This window comes from Symsagittifera roscoffensis, chromosome 6 (assembly GCF_963678635.1).
Source record: "Symsagittifera roscoffensis chromosome 6, txSymRosc1.1, whole genome shotgun sequence".
Taxonomy (NCBI): domain Eukaryota; kingdom Metazoa; phylum Xenacoelomorpha; order Acoela; family Convolutidae; genus Symsagittifera; species Symsagittifera roscoffensis.
This window is the reverse complement of record NC_087067.1, coordinates 13,961,156-13,987,110: the sequence shown is the minus strand read 5'-3', so window position 1 is coordinate 13,987,110 and position 25,955 is coordinate 13,961,156. Positions and strand designations below refer to the sequence as shown.

Below are 25,955 nucleotides of genomic sequence, written 5' to 3'. Positions count from 1 at the left end.
CTGGTCACCTCTTCCAGTCAAGTCTCCTTGTTGTCCAGCTAAGTTCCAAGCTATCTGAAAACCCTTGACAACGCCCCACACTCGGGCACTTTATTGAGGTTACTGGGTTAAATTGCTAGGTTGATCGAAACGATCGAATTTGTAAAACAGTATGGGTATACTATTTAATTAATATAAAGGTTTGATCCAACTAATCTGGTGTCAAAGTCACTGTCTTTTTTCGTTTTATGGTTTTTGTTCCTTTTTCTATTCTTTTCTGGTATTTGTTTTGCTTTTTGTCTTTTTGCTCGTGTTTTTGTCCCCCTAGTTGCCCCCTTTTACTCGGTTAGCTAAGCCTCGTTCGGAGAGCGTACCAGGAAGTTTTCTCGAGTTTTCTTAAAAAGCTATCACGGTACAACCGGAAGGTTTGCACGTTCCTGCCGAACCGTACCACCGGTACTCTAGAATGGGCATGCAGCCCGAAGCTGTCTCAAGTGGGTTCGACTCCGTAGTCTTGATGTCGTAAACACCCAGGAGCGCCATAAAAACACTATGTAACATTCGCCTACTGTAGTCACACATGAGCCTTAAGAAAAATAGGCCCTATAACCATTGGCTCAAGAGTCAGGGACACTATCTCTTGTGTTTTTCTACCTCAAATCAGTCGGAGCCAATTCGGTTCGCTTGTGACATGAGACTACGACCCGTTACAGCTTAAAGGCTACTACCAAAATATCCCCCCCCCACTCTAGAAATAAGAACGTCCCCATACTTAGGTCTCTAGATACCCAAAATACATGAACGCCGTTAAATACCGGGTCGGACCAATCCGTTAAGTTACTTTTTATTAGACAGTGGAACTTTGATCCATTTCAGATGGATCAACCTAAAACTCGCCTTACCTCAACATAACAATCATAAAACACACTCTAGAAATTTAAATTGGGTACTCACATCGTAGCACGCTCAAGAACTGGGAGTAATTAAGTTAGTAAACAACTTGAGAATTAAATAATGTAACTAAATGAGTTTAATGTTTGTTAGTTTCAATAACAGGAACAAGTTTGAACTCTAGAGTATAGTTTCTCGTGAACCATTGGGACACTCAAGCTGTCCACCTTTCCATCGAAGGTTCACTCTAGTCCAGTTTGAATGATAATCCAGTCGAGCAATAATAGTCCAATTCTCGGGAATACGCTTCCTTCTGTTTCAGATAGGACAGCTCTACTCTAGTTTTATTGTGACGGAAATTGCGATTGGCAATTTCCTACTGCTTTATCTGGCAACTTTCCCGCGATTGTTACTCGATTGTTCTGATTTCTTTTTTTTCGGTTTTCAGTTATCGCGAGAGAATCGTGCATGACAGGCTCCATTCGAATTTTTGAAAAATCAAATTTCACTCCAAAATTAAGCGTTCTTGTTTTTCTCAAGGTCAAACTTCCAAATATGACCAACTGGCACACAATTCGAATTTTTGAAAATTCCATTTCACCCCAAAATCATGTCTTTTGCGTTGCTCAAGGTCAAACTTCCAAATATGACCTGCTGGCACAATACGTAAGCTATGCAAAAATAGCAACCAAATCCAATCACCAACAACAACAACATAGTATACTTCTTTATTTCTGAAAAGAACTAAACTTGATTAAAGTTCATGAGTTTGTTTAGTGAGGAGATTATCATTGAAAGCAAAGGTAAGTCACAGGAGAACTTTACTCATAACTTTACTCATCGTAAACGCTGTGGACAAAATTATACGACCAACCATTTTTTATTCAAAAAATGTTATCTAGGATCGTAAAGCTAATGTTGTCTAAAAAAGATATGACCCAGAGAACTTGAAGGAAGCTGTTTTTGGCTGAAATTTTTTATTTAATAGTCTGATGTGCCTATAAATAGAGAAGAATAAGGCATTTCTACTTCGAGAATTGAGTTTGGTGCTAAGTAGATTAGATTCAAAAAACCATCGATAATTACGTTTTCTGATAATTACGATAAGCTAATTAGACGGATGCTACAAAAACGAAATTAGACGGTTTTTTTTACAGATCTGGCTTTTAGACGTCGCTGCTATAAAAAGGAAAGGGCCAACAAAGTTTTTTCTTAAAAGTCAAGTTTCGGAAATACGAAAAGAACATAAAATGACCATACCTATCAAAACAATTAGTTTAAAAGAACATAAAATATCAAATCCGAGTATTACAGAAGAGTTTTGAATTGAATAAATTATGCATAATTGACATGTAAAATTTACGATCATTTTTTAAAACAAACTTCGGCAAATAACGCCTATATTGCTCCAATAAATGTCCAAACTGATATTTTCCTCATAATTGTTTTTCATCGCTGGATTTTGGCTTTAAGCAAACGCCACTTTTTTCCTGTGGTGGTGGAGGTTCACCTTTCGAAAATTTTGAGCATACATTTTTTGTGATTTTTTCCTGTTTTTTCAATTCTTCGACAACTACCCATAAAGATGGGTGGTTTCTTCCAATTTTTCTGTTCCAGGAAGCATGCCATGATTCGCAGGCGTTTGTTGTTCGGAGATTTTGTGGTCTATCATAAACGTTCCACATAAAAACTCCAGTTTTTTGGATCCAAGCTTTTTCGACATAGTTGACCAAATCTTCGATTTTTGGGAAGAAAATTTTCAGTCTTCGGCATAAAACAGATTGTTTTAAATTGCCAAAATTTTGTAATCACATGGTCGATTGGCAAAAATCATAGACTGAAAATTTTGCGATAAAGTAACTGAAATGGACGATTATTGCTGTAGGCAATAATAAGACCAAAATTCTGAATTTTTCGGAAAACTGCTTGAGTATAATGAAAATAACAGCCCAAATGATCGACTTGTGGCATCAATTTTTTCACGGTGGCGATGAAACCCGTCTCGTAATCGGATATAATAAAACTTGGTTCAAACGGTTTTGGTGCAGTCTTGAAGGTTCCGTCACACAAAGTTTTTTTGGCTATTTTGCAAAAATTGCAGGTTTTTTAGCGAACAAAAAATCACTTATCCGACATCTTGATGTAACACAAAATCTTGGTTGTCGCTCGTTTTACTCCACATACCATCTATTTTCTCATTCTGTAAAGTTCTGGGAGTTTTTGGCAAAATTCGATTTCGTTTTTTATAGTAGCCCGCTGCTAAGTTTGTGATACTCCGGTAGATTTTCGATTTCCGAATTCAGTTTAACTTGCTCGTCGTATATCATTTTCACCGGTTTTGTCGGATCATTTTGGATTTCGCTCAGAATTTTTTGGCGAAAATTTTCTTCCTCGTTGTACATAAGGTCGGGTTCGTGACTGTGGTTGCCTGATTTTCGAATAATTTTTGTAATTTCCAAATTTGTCATTCATCTTCTGAAGCAATTGGAGATAACACAGCGATAATGACATTCAAATTTGGTTTTGCTATCTTTTTTTAAGTCTATAACCTTCATCGGTAATAAGATTTTGTCCACCTCGATATTTCGACGGAACTACTTTGAAATTTTGCATTTTTGGCTACCGAAATTCAACTGTCTGCAAACAACATTATTTTTCTCACGCAGTTTGTCTGCAAACAGTTTTAATCTCTCTCACTTTCGTCTATTTTCTCACAATTGCAGTTTTACAAAACCGTCTAATTTCGTTTTAAGTGCCTCCGTCTAATTTGCTTATCGTCTAATCTCTCAACCCCCGTTTTTCTGTAATTAATAACATTTTACTTTAATGCATTGGTATCAATATTTTGCGCATTTATGAAATTTACATCTTTTTCTTTCTAACACTCTTTGCACATTAACATCATGTTATTTAACTCATGACAATTTCATTTCATGACAAATTAACTCTCTTTGTAATATTTAGCACCAAACTCAATTCTCAGAGTTAATTTGTCATGGAATGAAATTGTTAAGAGTTAAATAACCTGGTGTTAATTACAGAAAAACGTAATTGTCGATGGTTTTTTGTATATTCTACTTTTTTGTAATGATTTTCGTTTTTGTTATTACCATTTTCGTGTTGATTTCCTCTAAGGCCAGGGCTAGGTTCTGAATAAAATCTGCTTCGGCTCATTAAAGTTTTTTTTTGTCGAAAGAAAGTATAGATTTGTTCTTGTTCCGACTTTCGAAGAAAACGAATCTTTATGCTCGGTGTGGTTTTTTATTCAGTCAATTTTTGCCGATCGAAATAATAGTTTTCGACAAAAAATTTTAATACCCCATTGGAGATATCGACTTCCTGAGTTCAAATGTAAAAAAATAACTTACCTCCGATTATTTTTTGTAAAATTCTGGGAGTTTGAAAATTGCCAAATTTGCCATGGTCTGGACTAAATTATTCGCGCTTTGAAAAATTTATTCACATTGCTGAGGGAGTAACGCAAAGTATTTATGCGTGGCAAATTATTCCGCATAACAAAATCGTTCCAAATTGAATTGAGGCTAGCTAATTGGTCGTATTAATTTCGTACGAATCTAAATTTTACATTTTGATTTTGTCCAAAATTACAGGTTTTCAATATTTTCTTTTCCCAAAAAGTGTTCGCTATGAATTAAGGGAACAGTATTGTTAACTTTAAAATCATTTGGTCTGAAGGAGTTAAGGGGAGCTCGGATTTCAAAATGGGTGTTGCATACAGTTTGTAAACCGCCCTTTTGCTAGGTTCTAAAGGATTGCAGAAATTTCTTAACTAATTAGTGCCTAGGAATGAACACTTCCGGTGACCGATCATTTACCGAACCAATCTTTTAGCATTAAAAGTGAAAAATGTGTCTTTTATCAGACCAACGTAAAAAAAGATGGATTTTTGATTGACAGACTCAAAAAGACGCTCAGTCTGGGGCCAAGCTTCCCCAATTAAGACAATTTTCTCACGATTTGTCAACAAAACTATCAACTTCAAAAACACAACTGTCTAAATTACTTGCAAAATAAAGATTTACGCGCACAATAACACTTGTGTTGAATTGGAGGGCAGCCGAGCAAGCGGTCGCTAGTCGCCAATGCCGCGTTTGAAATTAGCTATCTGACTTTATAATTGTTCTGAGTCTGTTAAAAATTGGTCTGCTAAAAAACTATTCTGCTAAAATCCCGAGCACCAAAACTGCCAATTAGCAATGACTCTAGGACAACTGTGTTAATTTTTTTAACCGAACTTTTACGATGTCAAACCGAACTGCTACGATGTTTTTTTAAATAACCTCACAAGAAATAAAATCTGTTGTCTTCAAACCTTTTTTAAGTGGTGTTTGTGATGTTTTTTTAAGAACTGACTATCCAGAATTTGGCACGTCAACGTTTCCGCAAGTAAATATGATGGCATCGTTGTTTAAAATATGATGGCATTGGTTCAAATATCTGACAGCTTTCTAGTTTTTATTTCAAATATACTAAGACATTTAAGACATATTTGTGAAGTAAGTTTTGTTTGAATTTTGTAAAACATAACATTGTTAACCATAATATTGTGTTCTTTGGAGCTCACTATTGTTAAACATCTATTTTGTGTACAATACAAAATCTAAGAATTTTAAAATGTTCCCGTTTGCTCGAAAGCGAAAAGAGCGGAAAAAATACCAAACAGAGGTCGGAATATCTTATAATAACGAAAGCGACAAAGTTGCGGCCGATGCTGAGCCTGAGCGGGATCAAAATCCAAATCCTGACAATAATAAGGTGGAATTGGAGCAGAAAATTGAGACCGATAGTGAACAAAATGAACTAACGGTATCTGGGAAAGTGAAAAGTCTGCGTGAAAGGTTCGCGTCCATGAGTGAAACTAGGCTCGCTGATTTGACAGAACTTCGGAGGAGTCTACAGCTCTCGCAGTCCGAAAACCCGTCAGAGTTCATTAATAAAGGTGAGCTTTTTGCTTCTCATGAATTAACATACTATAAACCCGAATACCATAAAGTACTTTCCATGTCAAAAAACTTAATGTTTGTCCATGTTCAAACAGGTATAGTGAAAAGCAAAGCAGAGGAATTTAAGAAGAGAACTCTCATCAAGTCAGTGACGGACAAGCCTCCAGACAAGCACAAAACCGGACTGGAGAGTTCTGGACTTCACGGCAGATCTAACTCGGATGGCACTATCAATGCACTGCCTGTAGACGTTATATACAAGGACCAAGATCTCGACACTTGGGATGTGAGTAGTTTCATAAAAGGTCTACAATACCACGTGAAAGCTCTAGACACAAAAAAAAGACCTTGAGTCGCAAAAAAAGGGCTTCGCTCAACTAAATAACTCAGTAAAGAGTGTTGGGAAATATGAGAAACTGACTATGCCTATGCTTGGACAGGCTAGATAGTCTTTCATAGATCCTCTGCGAATTGAAGAAACCTTGATTACCTTCAAATAAGCACGTAGATTTTAAATGTTTAGAACGTAGCGGCTCTAAAATTTTCTTAAGGGTGGCTGATTTTAGGGGGGAGCATGCGCCGAAACATAAAACGCACAATTTTTTTTATCGAAACCTTCAAAAAAGTGCTTCTGAGTGCATTTTGCCACATTTTCGAAATAATTCGCTTGCGTCGCAGAATTTTGGCCAAATGGTGTCTTAATAGGGTTTTTGTTTCTAGAGAGTTCTGAAAATCAATTTTCTTCTGCTTTCTAAATTTGGTCCATTTTGGTCTATGGAAGGTCAGGTATTCTATAATTAAGCAATTCCGGTTTCTTGACTGAGTGAATTGGTCGCCCTGATTTATTCGAAACTATGAGCCCCATAGAACGCCATTCATTTTTTCAAAATTGTGAGCATACATGACAAGACCGCAAGTAAAATAATTGTAGATATAGACGCGTATAAAGCTTTAACAATTATATCCAGGTGATAGATGTGCGCGATGATGATGAGCTACGTGAAGTGCAGAAGAGTCTGGACAAGATGCCAAAAATGTCGAGGGAAAGATCAACTTCGATTATGAAACAAACAGGTCTCTATCAGGACTTCCCGAAGCCAAACGTGGCGGCCCCAGAAGAGCACGAGAACAGTCGCTCGATGAATTCGCAGCACTCGTTGTCTTCTTCATCAGCGAACAGCTCAGCTTCATTTTCAAACTCTTCGTCGCTCTCAACGTCATCTGCCGAAACACGTAAGCAACACAATTAACAAAGACTGATATTATTTTTGTTGTTCCATTATATAAATTCAGAGGAATTTTGTTCCGATTTGCCTTCTAAGTTTAGTTTTTTAATCTGCCCGAGAAGTTATGAATGGTTTTGACTGAACGTTGGTTTCTTGTGCGACTGCAAATCTTTATTTTTTATGGTTTCATGAACAGTTTGATGGAAGTAGGTTTTTTTTCTTGTTTTTATACGAATTTATTTGTTAGTTGATTTTATTTATTTATTGACTTTCTGCTATTTCAGGCAAGAAATCAGAAGCTACTAGTGAATATGCTCTTCAAGCCATCCCCGAGGAGTCCTTCAATGCATCACTCCCAACTCCGAAGGACACTCCGAGCGAAATTATCAGACGGCCTCGCAGAGAAGGGCTCTGGCAGCACCAGCAAAATGTCATTGACAGCGGAATCTTAGAGAAACTTTCATCATCTGAAATTAAATTACAGGAGGCTTTGTTTGAAATGATTACTTCCGAAGAATCCAATCTGAAAAGCCTCGAGATCCTGGTGAAGCATTTCAAGGCCGCGTTTGAAGAAAACTCTGACGATCCGAAGCTTAGAGTTCGTAAAGTGTCAAGCAACGACGTTGAGGTGGATTCTACAAAACGTAAGTGTTATGACCATAATAGACGCAAGGAAAATATAATTAAAAAAGCGATGCTATCCACATATTTAAAACAGTTGACTGGTGACAAAGGTTGATTACAGGTTTATTGGACTGGAAATTACTACCTCTATACTTTCAACTAAAAAAACCCAATTTTACAGTAAGGGCAGAATGTTTGACTGGTTGACTGTTTTTGTTCTAGAGAAACAATCTACAAAAAAGCAATCACTCGGAAAATACGAAGCGAATAAATTGTTTTTCAATGTTGAGATGATAAAAGAGTGCTCGGAGAAGTTTCTGGCCAAGGTCGAAGAAATGCAAAAAGAAGAAGTGATAATTGTTAATTTTCTTGACATGGTAAGCGAAAATGCGGGTGCGTTATTTGGAAAGGCAGTGGTGAAATATTGCAAAAACATGAATCATCAAAATGAAATTCTGAAGCACTTGTTGGAAAATGAGATCTGGTTCGCAGCCAAAACACGACAGCTGGAGAAAGATCCCATCTTAAATGACAAGACTTTCAAGTCATTTCTTGTTGTGCCACTCAGTAGGATTTGCCACATACCGCTCTTGCTGGAAAAGATTGTGAAAGTGAGCAAACACCTGACAGATGATTATTCCGGTAAGATTTTAAATTTTAAGGCTACAAGGAAAAATTTTAAGGATACAATTTGATTACGTAAAGATCATCGCGCTGATATGATAATCCTTTCAATCAATCATTCATGGTGAGAAGCTCGCCATAATAAGCTCCGCTTTGGCGACAAGTATTATTTTAGAAGCAAGTTTAACTGGACTCGGTTCACTGATTCAAGTTGTTTTTATTTTAGCTTATAAATTAGACAAACTTGAATAGCGAGAATAAAGTTCAAAAGAGAAAAAGCTCGAGCTTTTGTCGACAATAGGGTTGAAATTTAGAAAACTCTACATGAAAATTTAAACTCGGTTTTTCAATGAGCTATTTCCAGTTGTCTGCTTTAGTTGAGATTCAAAAGTCGGCGGTTCAAGCTCTGGCGTTGATGAAAGGAATCGCACAGCAGTGTAACAAAGAAACTCAGCAACTGGACGATCTAGCAGAGCAACAGAATATGCTCATCAGTATCCAGGGCAAACTAGTCTTCAAAGAAATCAAGATGATTTCCCTCGTTACCCAGTCCAGAAGATTCTACTTCGAATCCAGTGTGATACATGTAACGCCTACCAAAGGACGATCGCTGTTCAAAAACGTAGAGACAAATTTATACCTATTTCTGTTCACGGATATGATTATAATCACAAAGCCTGTTCAGAATAATTACGAGGTTTTAGATATTGCGGAGGTTAATGAAACTCACGTGCAAGAAAAGACGGAAGAAAAAGCGGAGAGTTTCAAGCATCTAAGCTCTTCTCACAACGCCAAAGGACCAATTTGTCTAGTCTTTTTCAGAACTAAACTGGGCAGTAGTGGGGGGTTTAAAAAGAGTTCATATGATGTGAGAATGAACCCAAATTGCTTCCAGGATCATGCTCAGTTTTTTATATTTCCGACCATTGCGACCAAAGAACAGTTCTTAAAGAAATTGAAAGAGGCTCAAGTGCAGTTTCAGAAAATGAAATCAGAAGAAGCATCGAATGAAACAAATTTTGCAGTTCGTGCTTCAGTAGTTAGAAGACAAAGTACCAAGGCTCAATCCAATGTAGATAGACGCAAATCTTCCTACGAAACAAATCGCATGCTGAGAAACGCAACATCAAGTGAGGATTTTTCAGTTGATGAAAAGAAGTTGGCGCTATCTGATGACGGTGACCAAAACGAAGCGAAGATGGTGACTAAAACAAGCAACTTGGCATTCACTCCGTTGCTTAATTTGAAGAGATACAACTCTTCAATTCAGTTAAGTAACAGTAACCAGCTTAGCTGCTCGAGCGACGAAGAAGAGGAATCTGAAATTCGGCCGAGGACAACAACTAATACCCCAATTGGGTGTCTGGATGATGATGAGGGTGAGTATTTGAGTGGTGATGACCCCCAAATGTTTTCAGACGCATCGCATCACTCTCACGATACAGATGAGGAAAGTCACTCAGTGGACGCCGAATCAGATTCCTGTGACCTGTAAATTTGAACCTAATTAACATTCCCCATATAGTTCCTCTTTAGATTAATCAGTTGATTATATTTTTGGAAACTGTTGAATTTTGTTTTTACCCATATAATCTATCGATCATTATCAATAAATTTTTAATTTTGTTTTCATTCGTAAATCTATGAGCCATTTTTGTTCCAACCATTAAAAATGGGGAGGAACTTTGTATTCGGGTCTGTTTTTGTTTTTTTTTTTGTTTTCCACGCAAAATCAGGTACGACAAATAATGATCGGACTGGGTTGACTGATATGTCATATTAAAGCCCTTACAGTCGTGATATGAAGCACATAAATTTTCGGTTTTTCGTCTTATTTCGAGCGAATAAAGCGAGCGAGCAATCTTATTTAAATTGTTTGGAAGCTTACAATAGCTCAATTTAAAACTTAAAAACTTAGTTTTACTTGGGTACGATTCGTTTATTTTGAGTGTTTAAGCGCTTTTTTGAATCAAAATTTTCAAAAACTGCAAAAAAAACTTTCGATTTTTTTTTATTTTAGTTTTTCTTGCAATTTTTGTACAACAATTGTTTCTCAATTTGCTTATTTTAGCATGGCTGTCGAATAAACTAATCCCCGTTTTTTGTTCAGCTCCTTTCATCACACCATGGCGAAAGAAAACTTTGTTATGTTTTTCTAAGACTATGGTCGGAACATTCTGTGCTACTTGCACAGTAACCGGCTATCCTTTTTCATTTTATATTGTTAGTTGTCGCCATTAGTTAGTTAGCATTATTTAAAAAGAAGCATCTTAGCGGTTTTCAGAGTTTTTCAGTGGGTTTTCGCAGAACTAACTTTTCTAACGTGCGCGATATCCTCAATTTACTTTTCTTGGACAGAGACAACTTGTAAATTCACTCTAGAAGTTTTATTGCTTGAAAATGAAAAATGCATTTTTTCCGAACATGCTGATAAGTTGCACTCACGCTTTCTCCTCTTAGTTGTCGCCATTTTTTCTCAGTTTTTCTGCTAGTCTTTTCTCTCGTTTTTGTTTATAAGGTTTTTGTGGTTCCGCATTCCTCAGTAATTTTCTGATGTTTTTAAAGACTCGATTAACGTAGTGTAGATTTCTATATAGGTCGCGATAATTTTTGATCTGTATTATATTGCGATAAGCAAGGTAATTGCAACCGGGTACAAGTTTTTTTCCCGTAAATAACTTGTGTCACAGAGTGGTAAATATTTTGAAATGGTAAATTTGCAAATATGCAGCTTATGGAGCGTACTTGTTTTTGCTTGTATAGGGCTTGCATTTAAGCGGGTAGATGCAAATGTTTTTTTGATTTTTTTTGCTGACAATATTTTAGCTGTTTTTCAGTTTATTACGCTTGCGATTAGCAAGCGTTATCAAACTGGAGTATGGACTTTTTTCGGGTTAACAACTTGTTTAACGGAATCATTTGAATCACTTGTATCTTGGTTCATGATGAGTTCAAACTTCTTTGCAATCCCAGCCAACTTAGCCTTGAGGCAACGAATTTGCCTTGAACGGCAAAGGTCCTGGGTTCGAATCTGACCAGGATCTATTTTTTTTCAAACGGGAAGTTTTCTGTTGGATTAGTTGTTATCGGCTTAGTTGTCATATCTTGAAATTGTTTTTTTTTTGCTGCGCACATTTTACTCTAGCATAGCATGTGTTGTAATATGAACATGTGTTGTCTTTTTTTTCCATTTTAAGTCGCAAATATTGTTGCCATAAAATGTGCTCATTTTCAAAGGGTTCATTTTGATCAATACCAGCTCTTAAGTCAACCAATGCTAAGGATATGAACAACGACTATTATTCTTCCGACTTTCGTAACGGAATGTTTGTGCTCGGGGTGGTTTTTTTCTTCAGACAAATTTCGAATTTTTAACGAGCCATTTTTGACGGAATTTTTTTCTATATCATCAAAAAGTATGGTTGTTCTGGGCTTCAATTTGAAAAGGTGTTTCACCTGTGATCATTTTTCGTAAAGTTATGGGGGTTTAAAAATTGTCAATTCGGTCAAATTAAAGCGCGATCTATTTCGCGCTATTAACGCGTAAGCGGAGATTTAATCCGTATTGGAAATTGTTTCAATTTGGTTTGAAAGCAGCCTATTTGCCATAATTGGTTTGTTACTAGGAGAGAAATTTATCACTTTGTAGTTTAGATGGCGTGGGGGGGGGGGGGGGGCTGGTGATTTTCAAAAATCTCAAATACAAAAAAAAATATTTCAATTAAAATTTAATTTATTCATGTTACTAATGCTCAACAGACATTAAAAGGCAGTCAGATCCTTCAGGGGTTTGCCCTGATACAAGAAGTTTTTTATTACAAAATTTTGCTTAAAGGTATGGAGTTTCAAAAAAAGGGTATCAATTGAAAGACTGCCCAATCCCCTGTGTGCTTGCATACTCCCCTAGAGTCTTTTTGTACTTGACCCCCTTCGAAAACGTGTGGGGGATTACTCGACCCATGTTTTTGATTTTTGTTTTCTCGATAACTACCCCTCTCAAATCTAAGTTTTTGGTTTCAACGAATAAAACGGTTACAAAAGCTCCCCTGCATCAGCGGCTCCACCCAGTTTTTCTTACACAAAAAGTTATCGCTCTCGGAAAAGTAAAGTTTTTTTTTTGACCCTTTTTCAAACTTTTTGAGTATTCTCGAAAACTTCCCTGCCATATCTGAGATTTTGGGTTCAGTTCAAAAAAACTTCTTGGGAAGCTCATTTGCTTATTGGACTACGTCCCAATTGTTCTGACATCAAAAGTTATGGCCCCCAGAATTTTTTATATTTTACCGTTTTTGAAAGTTTTTTTTTGTTTTGTTTTCTCGAACTACCCTCCCAAATCTGACATTTTGGGTTCAATCGAAACTTAAGGTTGCGTAAATTTCCTCTGAATAAATGGCTAAGCCCTATTTTTTCACACATAAAGCTATGATTCTCGGAAATGTCAAAATTTGACCGTTTTATGGACTTTACTCCGTTTTGTTGACCGTTTTTTGGGCTTTTCTCGCTAGCTATCCTGCCAAATCTGAAATCATTGGTTTAATTGAAACAACAGGTGGTTGAAAGCCTACGTTTATAAGTGGCTATGCTCAGTTTGTTTAAGAAAAAAGTTATGGCCTTCAAACAAATCAAAGTTTTGAAACTTTGACAGTGTTTTGGAAACTTTTTGACTTTAAGCAAAAACTACCGTGCCAATTTGTTCGATGGAGAAACCTGGTTTTTGAGAATCTTTTCTGCATAAGCGGCCATAACCTGCTTTTTTCCAGAAACTTGTTATGGATTTTGGAAAGATTTTTAACTGTTTTCTAGAACTTCAAATCGGAGATGAAAAATTCAGTTAAAAAAACCGGTTGCGATAATTATCCCAGGAAGCGGCGACTTATATAATTTTTTGTAAGAGAAATGTTATATCCTTGGGAAAATTGATTATCTCAAAATTTGTATAGAAACAACTTATGTTGTGGGCAAAGTCCAATTTTTGAAAATATATTATTCGTGCGGCATGAGTATAGCAAATTCATTCAATATCAAGCAGGTACATCCAGCTTTAGCTGGGCCCTAGATGTTTTGTTATCGAGACGGTGTTTTTGTTATAGTTTTTTTTCGGTTTTTTTTATGTTTGTGTTGTAATCGAAAGTGGTGCGAAGCTCAGCTTCGCCGGTGTTGAGTGTCGGCTTTAATTCTGTCGTCGTATTTGCCTACCGTTTTTTAAAGTTTGTTTCCAGTCGTTTTTTTTTCATTGCGATAAGCAAGGGTATTGCAATCGGGTACTAGACTTTTTGTTTCATTCATCCACTAGGCCTTTCTCTGCAACAAAGATATTTTAAGCTTGTTAGCATTTCAAATATACGGCCCATTCGAAATTTATTTTTATATTGTTGTAACTTTACCAGCTCGCTTTGTTAAATTTTCAAATTTCCTTTTGTTTTTTCTCGGTTCAATAGGCTTTGGCAAATTTTATTTTGGCTTAGTGACCCCATATTGCATATTACTTTAAATTGTTTTTACTCATATTTTGCTTGTTATTTTCTTAATTTTTTTGTTTCAAAATAACAAGTTTGATTTGTTTGCACTATTTGTTTCTAGTACACTTAATGTTTTTTCTCCTTCGGTAAATTATTTGATGACAGCGAAAAAAAAATCAAATGGACGAAAGTTTTTTCGCCAGAATTTTTCTTTTGGATAATTTTTTCGCCTTAGTTTGTTTGGACTTAATTCATAGAAACTTCTCGTCCTTATTCTTTGTGATATCTTAGAATATCTTCTTTGTGATATCTTAGAGCTAATTGATTCAAATTAATGGCACACCGAATTTTTGACACAAAAAAATCATCAAGATTTTCTGCTTTTTAAAATCCCACGTTTGGTTTTTTTTGGACCATTTCTTCACCGCTCGCTAATTTTTTATGCTAGTTCATTGCTGATTGTTGTTTTCTGCCACAGGTTTTCAGATGATGGAATTGAATTTTCAGACTTTGCACCTATTGATCCAGTTTTCTCAAATTGGGTAAATTTTATGCTAAGGCTCTATTGTTCTAGAAGTTCAAAGAGCTCTAAGGGCATCTATTTTTTTTTCGAAATTCGGATGTGGAGATTTTTTCAAAAAAATAAGTCTGTTTTTTTAGTTTAATTGCGTTTATCTACTTTTTTCCAACTGTCTGTTGGCTATGTTTAAGGTTTGTTTCAAATTCTTTAGAACAACATATTTTTTGTTGAGCTTTCAACTCAACTGCCATACCGCTGAAGGTTACGGGTCATATTTTGTTCATTTAAATTTCACAGTTTTGCAACAAGCGAGCTTAGTTTTATATTGCGAATAGTCTTCTTTCTAACCAAACTCTCATAAATTAGTGCTCACGTGTTAGTGGCAATTTTGGTGTATGCACAAAATAACAACTTAATTGCTTGTGTTCTTTCTATCCGATTGCTTGTGTTGAGAAGCCTCAAGAGCATGTTGCTGAGTGGCCTGGTCATGAGACTCTTAATTGGAAGTTCTCCCATTCGTTCTCCGTTTCTTTTTTTTAAAGCGTATTTAAATTGAAACAAGACTGCTCGTATATCAGGACAAAGCCCTGAAGGTTCCGACTGCCCTCTAATTCATATCGATTAGTTTTTGGGAAAAGAATATTTTGAAAACTATCATTTTTGGACAATATCAAAGATCAAGTGTGAAATTTCAATTTAAAAAATTAATACGACGAATTAGCTAGCTTCAATTCAATTAAATAATTCGCGTTTCAGCATTATGAATAAAATCTTCAAATAGGTGCGGTCAAAAAATTGTCTTTGCACTGAATATTCTCGAGTTTTCGTGATCTAGTGCTAGAACTAATGCGAATAAAAATTATTTTTCATCGTATTTGGTAGATCGAAATAGAACCATTAGCTGTTGCCTAAAATGAATCCATTTATTGTTTCGTGCCCATTAAACAAAGCTGACTCAATGATATTGGAATCGAAATTTTTTTGGTCGTATCCCCAAATTTCCGCGGCCAGTTTTGCGTTTTAGAGGTCGTTGCTGTTTTAATTGATCACTGAATGACAAAATGTTTCTCCAGGCGGCTCTATAGATGTTATGGTTCTTTTTAAAGCCTAATCTAAGTTATGGGCATCAAATTCTACCCCTGATGTCTATCGTTGATGCTTCAGTTGACTTGGTACCTTTTTTAAGCTCTGCGATAATAAGGGTATTGCAATCGGTACTAGACTTCTGTTTTCCCGTAAATAACTTAGTTCACAGAATGGTCAAAATTAGAAATGGAAAATTTGGGTTCAGTTGAGATTGAATTCATACTTCTTTGCGCCTCCGGCTCACTTGGCCTAGAGGTGGCGATTACGCTCGGGACGGTAATGGTCCATGGTTTGAATTTGGTAGGACCTTTTTCAAACGGGAATTTTTCCGTTTCAAAAAAATTGTCGGTTGATTATTTCTCTCCTTATGTTCGCTTTGTTGGCGCATCGTATAAATGTTTTTTTTTTGCTATCGAAAAAACTAGTGCGCTTTTTTAAAGCAATTTGTGCGCTTTTCACATTTTAGTTGCGTTTAGTGTTTTGATGTACTTCTGCTGTTTACAATTTCTTGACTTTTTCCGGCGTATACTTCTTTTTGTTTTTTGTTCCGCTTAAAGTCTTTATTCTGTCCAATCGATTTCGACTTATTTTATCGGCTTAGTGATCTAATTTTGGGTCGTTTCAAGGTAAACCTAATTTTTATGCTCACTGGATTGCTCAAGTTGCTGAGAAAAAAATTTAAAGAGAAATAGTTGCTCCAGTTAACATGTTTTTGGCTTTTTTCTCTCGGCTTGATTGGTTGCGGGCCCAAAATCTATCAGATTATTGGCTTTATATTGCGTCTTCCGACTATCGAAAAATTTTGAAGGTGCGAAAAGTTTTGAGGGGGAGGGGGAATTGTTAACTTTTTTAAAGTCTTAAGTCCTGTTTATGTTTTTCGGCTTAAAGGGTTTTTGCTAAGATATTTTTGAATTTTTTACCGCTTGGTAATTTTTCTTCCGATTCAACTTCCGCATTCTTTTGTCCTGAAATCTTTTTCCTTCAAAACTTGCCGAATTCATTTGGATTCCGACTTAGCGGCTTTCTGGTTTTGTATTGCAAATGGTCCGAAGTGCAGCTTCGCCTCTGTGTCTCAGGTTCTGTTCTAGTTCATTGGCAAACTGGATGAAAATTCAAACAATTCTCCAATAACAAAAAAGCGAATGGGGCTGAAAATGGAGATTGAATTATTTTCGTAAGGGGATTGATTATACTTAGAGTTTCAAATGTCTAGTTAATTCTATGAAAATTGAATTTTTTAAAAGGGTAATAAATTATGATTTTTACCCGTTTATTCATAATATAATGAAAATTGAAATTTTTCGAAAAATTGAAACAAATTATGATTTTTTACCCGGTTTCCTTCCTCATTAACACTTTCCAACTGCCTGTTCACAGTGTTTTGTTAAAATACTGGGGAATATTAATATATAGTCGTAAACAAGAATTATTGTGTTGAGATTGCGACTTTGAATCGCCAATAACCATTAGATTTCGTTGATTGAGCATTGCTATCTTCTTGATTAAATTTATAATGTTTCTTTTTTAGTTGACATGGTTGCTATAAATAGGGGGATGCATTCTAAAATACCACACTGATCCAAAACATGGTACTAGCAAGCTGTTACACCATGAAACCTATGATTTTATAAACCTGTCTCTGATGATGTCAAGTTATCGGGATAGGTTTTATGCCATAGATATATCTGCAAATTTTGAATTCTATTTAATGATTTTCTCTGAGATTTTTTTTGATTTGACACAGAAAATTATTTTTGCGGATAAAAAGTGTATTCCTTGACTTTTAATTGACTTTGCTAAATATCAGTTCTGCTAAAATTCTCGGCGATTTTTGTCTTGATCATTTTTTGTCTTAATTCAACCCAAATTGAGAAATACTAAAATATCAAGTTTTATTTGTTTTGACCGGATAATTTAAATCAGCACTGTAGTTAGTTGAACAATATGCGAAAGCTGACAAAATAAACATTATTAAGAATTTGTTAAAAATTTTGCCTGACTCGAATCGAGTAAAACCTATCAGACGTTTCTACCTGGAGTTTGATATTTCATAAACGGTTTTCCCCCTCTTATCCAGCTGAGTTAATTTGCAGCGCAAAACTTTAAAAAAGTCATCGGAATAAAGTCACGTGAATCCAAATTTTTAGAACCATTTCCAGTAGACGTGCTCGTAACAACTAGCGTGCTGAGGGGTATTGGCCATTCTGGTAGCCAACTTTTTTCAAAGAGTTCCCCTTTAGTTCCACTTTACGACGTACGGCATTTATTTTTGGTTGAATTCTTGTTGCTCACTCAATTTTGGGTGTCAATTTTTTCCAAAGGGTCCCCGTTTTGATACTTAACGACATTCATTTTTTGGTTAACCAACTCTATAATTTTTCTAAAAGAGCTTTTGGCGCCAATATGCACTAAATTTGAGGGAAAGAGCGCGCAGAAAAATCAATTTGGTTGACCTAAAAAAGTCGACACAAATTTTGAGAAACCACTCCTCTCAAAAAATTCTTGCGAGCGCCACTTATTTTGTTTAGATGTTAGTTTCATCTAATCAGATTTTTTTTTTCAGGTGAGATTATGAAAAGCTGAATTCGCTTATCTACAATGATAAGTTGACTTGTTGAGAGCCGACGTTCAATATCGGAATAAAGGTGGAACAATTCTATTCTTTCATGATTGGACACGATTGAGTCAGATTCAAATCGGAATGACCAAAATAGAAATTAATCATCGTCTCGATTTACATTGGAAGAATTAAGTTGTTTTACTGAAACGACGAATAGCTAATTCTTTATATATATATTGCATCTAACCATTGGCAAACAATACTTTTGATATATGCAGTTCTTGAATCAGACGGTCGTTGGTAAGAACTATTTGATAGTCCATTCTGCTCTGATAAATACAGAAGATGTGTGAGAAATTTTTTATATCCTTGTACGTCTTTGTCGCTTTGACTGCAAGTTTAAGGTGAGCACAATTTCTTTGACGAAAATTTAAGTGAGATACGACCCTCGTATTTTTTTTCTGGCGATAAATTGTTTTTTTTTTTTTCATAAGAGATATTTCTAAGTAAATAAAAATAGAAAAATATCTTTTTAAACAATGTCAAAAAAGTTAGCTTAGGAGTCTTTTTAATCTCAATTTATTTAATCAACTTATAACAAATCGGTAGTGTTAAAATTTATCAAAAGGCTTGTTGGTTGGAAACGGTATTTGTTCCAACCACCCGCTAGGATTCAAGGAACTATGGTGATATGGAGTCTTGATTTGGATTGAGAAAAGATCTTTTTGAAAAATTATGCCTGTGTTGTGATAAACATGTTTAATTTTTTGAGATTCGGGTTCAATTTAATCAAAAACAGTTTAAAAGAGCAGAAGGGATGATTGCAAAATATTTCTGAACCGGATTAGGATATTTTCACCTAATTTTTCAAGTTTAGCTTTAATTCACACTCGCTTGCTAGCCACTAAAATTTAACGAAAAAAAAAAGTTTTTTTTTCTTAAGTATCTGATTTGCAATGGTTTCTGTGGTTGCGGTAGCGTTCTGTCCAGCTCTCTTATTTTATTTAGAGCTCGTACAACAATGGAGGAGAAATATTCGCACTGGTACCAAATGGCTTACCCCACGTCGGAGAAAGTAAACACAACCCAACATGTTCGATTCTTCAAAAACAATCTGCTTATGTGGAAATGGAGCGGTCGTGTAGACGATCCCGCAAATTATGATCCACAATTCGACATCCACAATCGAGTATGCTCAACTGATGCTATTACTTTAGAGCCGCAACCTCGACTGAATTACATAATCAACGAAGCGTATTTGAAGAATGTGAACTTACAAAATGAAACGGACTTAAAAGTGCATAGGTATAACCAGACAACAACTTGGATGCATTCAAGATTTTACACCGGCGAGTGTGCAAAAAGGTCGTACAACAACACTCCGGGGGAAAATTTGACATTCAAAACGCAAAAAGGCTTTTCAGATGACTTTTTTGACGTTAACAACTGGGTTCTATGCTCAGAAAGAGAGTTCTGTAACGAAGCGCTATCCAATGAGGCTGGGTTGAGTGCTATGTCGAACCACAAGTTCTTCGATTTTCCGCTGGACGGTCAACGAATTCCAGCGTCAACGTCTCAATTTTTGGTCGCCGATACCTTCGATGGGCCAGATATGTCCACGTTGAAAGAAGTCTTGCATGAACAGCCAGAAGTTATCAATGTTTCCGCTTTGGAATTCAGCGACCACTACCGGGCAAGGTAAGCGTCCTGTTATTCACTCTACATATTTTTTGGCTTATCATTTCAATTGCATGCATATAACGATTAAGGACTATTTTCGTTTTCCATTTGGATGGACTTGAATGTTAAGCATATTTATGTCAGAATTGTAATTTCTTTCAAAAAAATCTTCCGCCATAGATAAAAATTGGTTAAGATTTTTTTTTGCTTAATATGCCGATTTCACATTTTCAAAATAAACCTACGTCATTTGGGACAGTTTAATGTCAGATTACTTTTCTACTTCCGAATTTTTTAAGCATGCGATATATTAGAGTATGTTTTGACGCCTGAATTCATTGTTGAAGGCAGGCAACTTGACGCAATAGTTAAGGCAAATTGCCTTTAATCCCGAGATTGTGAGAGGGACTCAGGATGGTGCCAGATTTTTCTATTTTGGTAAGTCTGTGTTGATCGTCTCTTGCATATGATCGATCGATAATCGGTTGCAAACTGCTCGTATGTCCATTTTTTTCTCTGAGTTTTTTTTCAAGAGAGTTGTTGGATTTTCCGTGTGCTTTGAAAACCAAATTTCCTTTGTTTTCGAACAACTTATTGGAAGCAATAGAACTGGTTTTTGGGCCTCCAATTTCTGACTTGGTTTTCGCTATTGACCGCAACTTGACACTAGTAAAAAATATATATACGGTAGCCATCTCATAAAATTCCAGTTTTGTAGATCTCTGAACCAAAAATGCGAATTTTTTCAACAGGTTAAATTTCCGAACTTTCATAATTTTTTGCGGGGATTTTGACTGACAATTCGAATCGGAGAAGGCATGAATCTTTTTAATTTTCTCTTTTATGCACTTCTGGTTTTGACTTTTAATTTCCATCATTATGTATTTTTTTGATAATTCGACCATCAGCCGTTTTGTATATGCTTAATAGGCTTGCGATTTTGCTATTTTCATATTCTTTCACTTGCATGGCAAAAATTAATCGTTTGGTTTCTCTGGTTAATTGCTTAAGCTGTTTGTGTTTTTTTTAGCTAAAATTTATATTTTTTCAAGTTTCTCCCTTTGAATTTTTGAGGTAAAAGTGAATTTAAGAAATTCAAGTGATCAAAATTTCAGCTTAGCTTTCAAGCTTGAATTATCAATGTGAAGTCGGCAATAACGCGAAGAAAATATTCGTTCATTTGCTCGTTTAAATCAAAAGTTGCAATTTCAATGTCACGTAACTGTGTTTGGTATTTATTTTTCCCAATTTTTTTTCTGTTTTTGTGAAGTACAGCTTTGTCTTTGTGTAAAGTTTTCTTTGAACAGAAGCCTCCGATTGAAAAGATTTTTTTTATTGAAGCGGTTTGATTTCTTTTTTTTGCAGAAAATATAAAAAAAATAGCATGCCATCAGCTCAATCTAATGAAACCTTTTTGATTCATTTTTAATACACTTGCGAAAGCAATTGTCTTGTAACTGGGATATTTTCCTATAAACCGCTTTTCCTACAAATCTCGTAAGAATTTACGAATTACGTGCAGCTATTTTTACGTGCTGTCACGGTCAAGTTCATGGAATTTCAGATATAGCTACCTTGTTCTTATTAGGTAGTAATCTTCTTTTTTCTAATTAGTTGTTATCGTCGGCGCAATTTCTTTTTTTTCCAAATGCATTTTTCTTATCTGGTACGGGTTTTAGTTTGCAACTTTTCGAAGCATGGGTTTTTCGAAACAGTTTCTATTATACCTGAAAGTTGTTATTTAATTTGCAAATGTATCAACTCTGATTTTGAATCTTTTTGGTTTTTTTTTCGATTGAACAGTATAGGTTTTTGTTGCAACGGTTATAAGTCATCTCCTTGTGCGTACTTCGTAGGGAAATCAGTTTCTTATGCTTCTGCATGTTTTAGAGTGACGGACAGTAAAGACTTAGTTTCCTCAAATTTTTTGTGATTTTTGTTTTCGGCATAACGGGAATCAAGCCAAGTTTTGTCATCTTAGTTGCCGCTCGTTGAAGGAGTTGCCATGCTTTTACGACCTGTCTATAGAAATTATTTTAGTTTAACTTATGAAATTTTTAACTTATTTCAAGTCTTATTCTATTCACTATCTTGTAATGCATTTTTTTGCTGTATCGCAAATTAAACTTGCTTTTGTCTTGATCTTTAAATCCAAGCTTCTTCCCACTTGGTCTAAAGGTAACGCGGTTACCTCTGCACCTTAAGGGCTGGGGATTGAGTCCCGGCCGGACTGATTTTTTTTAGTATGTATGGAATTGAAGTTTGTTTTCCGGCAAAAATGGAGTATTCGGACTATCGCTTGTCTGCTTGATTTGTGCGCTTACTTGCTAGATACCAATTTTTTGGTGCTCTTATTAGTTTTCATTGTAGTTGTAAGTGCTGTTGATTAACTCCTGTAGTTAATAAATTTACTAGCCCTGACTTGTATATATTGAGTATGTTTTTTTCTCCTATAACTTTTAGTCGGCCTTAATGATTTCGGCTTATGTTTTATCGGATCAGTCAGTTTGTTTGGTATCGTTAGGAGGGCAAAAATAGCTTTACGGTTGTATTGAACAATTCAGGTTAGTGTGGTATAAAAGTTCAAAGTTAGTCGTTCAAAACTTTTCTATGACAACAATTTCTTGAGGCGTATTCATTGGTTTCGGCCCAATAGGCGCCTACCCACGTTTTTTGTCGGCTTAGTAGCCGCTTGGTAAAAATGAAAGTTTATGTAACGATGTAATTATTTTTTTTTGTGTGTGTTAATGTATAACGACAATAAGCGCTTCAACATGCATCAAAAAATTTATAACGAAGCAAGACATGTTTTATTGATAGTCTGATTGATCTGAGGAAAGGTTTTCATTTACGTACCATCTGAAAATAGTTGTCTTGGGGTTTTGAACTTTACGATTTAAATTTGAGACAGATTTCGAGTACAGTGAGAAGGAACTATGGCGTTGAGGTTTTTTCTGAGCGATTTGAACACCTCGATGAAAGCTGTCAGGAATCAACTGAGATATCATTTCCAAGCCCCTTTTTATAATTCGGGTTTCAGAAAGAAATCAGTGTCGAGAAGTGATTCAATTTTTTGCTACCTAGACTGAACTATTCGAACATCAAGTTACCGAATCCCTGTGCAACATTTGTGATCCCACCATTTCACTTGAAGTGACTGGAAGGAACTAATAATAATGAGGAGGGTGGGATTTTTTGCACTATTATTAACTCAAGAATCATACCTCGTAGGCAGTGAAGTGTGCTATCATATTGAAGCCCTATTGTTTGTGATTCGGATTTCAAAACAAGTTTCAAAAGAGATGTCTCAGACTCTAAATCAGACTGAATTTGATTACTAAATTGACTCGAACTCTCAATTTAATTCTACTACAATTGTCGTATTATTAAGCTAATGTTAGACCAAATTCTTGGAAAATTTCTATTGAACTTTTTCAAATGATCTTGTTTTTCGAATGTCGGCTTTGCGTCTCCGTTTATTTTTTGCCAAGTTAACTGTGATCAGAACTTTCTGTGCTACTTGCGCAGCAATCTGCTAGTCTTGCTATTATTGTAATTATGTACTTATTTTTTAATAAAATAGGACAGAAACTTCAATTTTTTCAATGTGACTTTGTTTCAGCGTCAGTCGTGAAATAGGAATGTGCGATTACACCGCTGCAGTTATGGACAAAGTATGCGAATCCCTTGGATACTCGGATTACACACATCGGAACACAGAAAAGTGTGAGCATAACTTGACAATGATCCATCCTCTTTGTTCTTGTCGCTTCTACTGTGGTTCTATGATACAAACCAAATTATATCACGATGTGGCGGATGTATTTGCTATCATTGATAATATAACCCATCAATGGAAACATAACGAACCAAAAGAGACAAAAAACATGGCTATTGTTCAGTACTGTGAACCAAAACAACAAGGCTGTGTATACGGTTTACAATTGGTTTTTAATGATTCAAACACAGCAGACATATCACTTCTGACCGATGCCTTAACTTTACTAGGAGAGCCTTACCGGAAAGACGACCATCATTTTTTTGAAGCTCCTTTAGACTCTGGATCGAAAAATCGAGGGTCCGGACTTCGAATTACACTCGCGGCTAAGTTTGTACTTGCCGTTGTTAGTTTATGTGGGCTAGTGTTTGTAGCAGTCTATTTTCTGAAGAGATCAAAACGAGGAAATAATGAACATCAGGTGCAAATGACAGACATATCGGACGGTGACATCGAAATATTCGCAAGTGCTGTTATGGATCAATCGGCACCGTATGCGGTCAACCACGCGAGGAGCGGAGGACCTACAAGCACGAGTTTAACCACCAAGTTATTCGGTCCAAAAGCTAGAAGAGATGGATTCCAGCCGTTCAACACTTCGACTTTGGATCTGATCCAAGACGAACAGGACGACGAACCAGTAAATTTTGAAACGAACCAAAACTGAATTACGAATAACAAGCTGCTTATTTTGCATTCAATTAAAGTAGAAAGTGATTGTCTATATACCCTTTTAATGACTGGTTTTTACATTCCAATTGTAAAATTTCAACTTTACCTAATCAATTTTTCAAATAGCAATTTACTTCTTAAGGACTAGCATTCGTTTTTTTCTAAAACAAAATTTTAATTTTCTCAGTCTGAAGTTACAGTTCTACATTGTGCAGAACAGGAACTAAACTAGGTTTATCGCGAGGGAAATTGAAACTCGTCGGTTGTTCAAATTGATCTTTCGAATTCTCCTTTCACCGAAAATTTTCAATGCAGAACATACCAAAAATGCCAGTTTCACTAAGTTTCTAAAAGGTTTTGATTAACCATTTGGTTTTCGAAGCTCTTCCTGACAGAAAAAATAAAGGAAGCAGAGTTTTTATAGAGTTTTCATCTGAGATGTCATTGAGCAATGTCATAATATAATATAAAAAAAGAAAAAATGTCGAACGGTAAATTTCTTACGTAACACCTGATCCGGAAATGTTTGTTCAATTATTAAACCCGGAATAGTCCGTGTCACTGGAAGCTTACAAAGTCTCAATAATCATTCAAATTGTTCTACTAATACGCAAGGCTGTTTTCAAAGACACTCTGGAATTATTTTGTCCCCTAAGAAAATTCAAGATCTGCCATTGTATTTGGAACAAGCATGCCCCGATAACCCCTTGTCATAATGAGCAATTGGACTACGAAAAAAATGGATCATCGAAACATAAAATAAACAAAATTTATCGCTGTTCTTGAGAAAAATTGGTGTCGAAAAGGCGGCGATGTCGAATTCACGAGGGAAAGGCGGCTAGTAATTTAAAACTTAACAAAGAAAAAAACAAGTCTTTCGAAATGGCGTCGTCTAATAGCTCCAATGTAAAATAAGAGCGCCTAGTTGCTGTGCTAGTAGCAAAGATTGTTCCGACCATCGTTATAATTGAAAAAAACGGCGAAAATGTTTTGTTTTGTCAAACTCTATAAACATTCTGTCAATAAATACGGTATGGTATCCGAATCACGATTAAAAACGCTTAAACAGGCTTTCAAATTTAAACGTTTCTGTGCAAATTTTCTATGAGGTAGTCAAAATTGGGTGGAAAAAAATGTCCTTTGCAAAAGTTTCTTGCCACAACGAGGATCGGAACAAAGCTTTCAATCCAAGTGCGAAACCAACTCAGATTTAATCCGCGATTAACAAATTTTATAGAAATTGTAAGATTCAAAATATAAATATCTAATTGAAAATTGCTAAAACGCAGCTGGTACTTTGGGATAAATTGAGCATCAAGGATTAAGGGGAAAATTTATTCAACTAACACCATATTCACAAAATTTCCTAAACAATTAGAAGACTTGAGTTGCTGTTATGATTAAAATGTAATGTAGTTATTTAAATCAACAATTGGGTACGTTTTTGACCTTAAATTGTACTCCTTAACATTCCAACGGTTTGACTTTGACGTTTTATTCGTTCAAATGTCGAGAAGTACAGATTTTGGTCAAAAAATGATTTTAGTTTCCAGGTTTCTGCAATAAAAGTAAACATAAATTTCATACCTTTACCTGATTGAGATTAATAGACGCATCTTGTTGTCGGTAAAAATAAAATCAATTAAAACATAGAAAATTGTGCCCAAGTTTCAAAGTTATTTTCAATGGAAACAATAAAATTTGCCTATAAATTTTATTTTTTTAAAAATGGTTAAACTTGACTGGAAATTTTGAACAGTTTGAATTTTTGCCAACTTGTTGAGTGGACTGATTGATTTCAAGAACTATTTTTAAACTGACTGCAATAACAAAATTGGGCTGCTTGAGTCAGTGTGTCGGAGTGTCACAATGATCCAAGTAGGGCGATACTA

General features: G+C 35.6%; 2 protein-coding genes across 2 annotated transcripts; both read left to right on the top strand.

Moving 5' to 3' along the window:
• The first annotated feature begins 3,848 nt into the window (after nucleotides 1–3,848).
• On the top strand, nucleotides 3,849–9,935 carry LOC134847832 (uncharacterized). The gene is made up of 6 exons (XM_063865059.1): nucleotides 3,849–5,830; nucleotides 5,930–6,120; nucleotides 6,803–7,067; nucleotides 7,345–7,704; nucleotides 7,907–8,326; nucleotides 8,686–9,935. Exons 1-6 carry the CDS (start codon nucleotides 5,506–5,508, stop codon nucleotides 9,801–9,803), a joined length of 2,679 nt encoding a protein of 892 aa, XP_063721129.1. The 5' UTR covers nucleotides 3,849–5,505; the 3' UTR covers nucleotides 9,804–9,935.
• A 7,996-nt stretch (nucleotides 9,936–17,931) lies between these two features.
• Nucleotides 17,932–24,211, top strand: LOC134847636 (uncharacterized). The gene is made up of 3 exons (XM_063864787.1): nucleotides 17,932–18,337; nucleotides 18,942–19,631; nucleotides 23,236–24,211. Exons 1-3 carry the CDS (start codon nucleotides 18,279–18,281, stop codon nucleotides 24,056–24,058), a joined length of 1,572 nt encoding a protein of 523 aa, XP_063720857.1. The 5' UTR covers nucleotides 17,932–18,278; the 3' UTR covers nucleotides 24,059–24,211.
• Nucleotides 24,212–25,955: the final 1,744 nt, after the last annotated feature.

Coding starts and splice junctions, on each gene's coding strand:
- LOC134847832 (XM_063865059.1), top strand. CDS start 5,506: ATGTTCCCGTTTGCTCGAAAGCGAAAAGAGCGGAAAAAATACCAAACA. Junction 5,831..5,929: donor GTCAGAGTTCATTAATAAAG/GTGAGCTTTTTG, acceptor ATGTTCAAACAG/GTATAGTGAAAAGCAAAGCA. Junction 6,121..6,802: donor AAGATCTCGACACTTGGGAT/GTGAGTAGTTTC, acceptor AATTATATCCAG/GTGATAGATGTGCGCGATGA.
- LOC134847636 (XM_063864787.1), top strand. CDS start 18,279: ATGTGTGAGAAATTTTTTATATCCTTGTACGTCTTTGTCGCTTTGACT. Junction 18,338..18,941: donor GCTTTGACTGCAAGTTTAAG/GTGAGCACAATT, acceptor TATTTTATTTAG/AGCTCGTACAACAATGGAGG. Junction 19,632..23,235: donor AGCGACCACTACCGGGCAAG/GTAAGCGTCCTG, acceptor ACTTTGTTTCAG/CGTCAGTCGTGAAATAGGAA.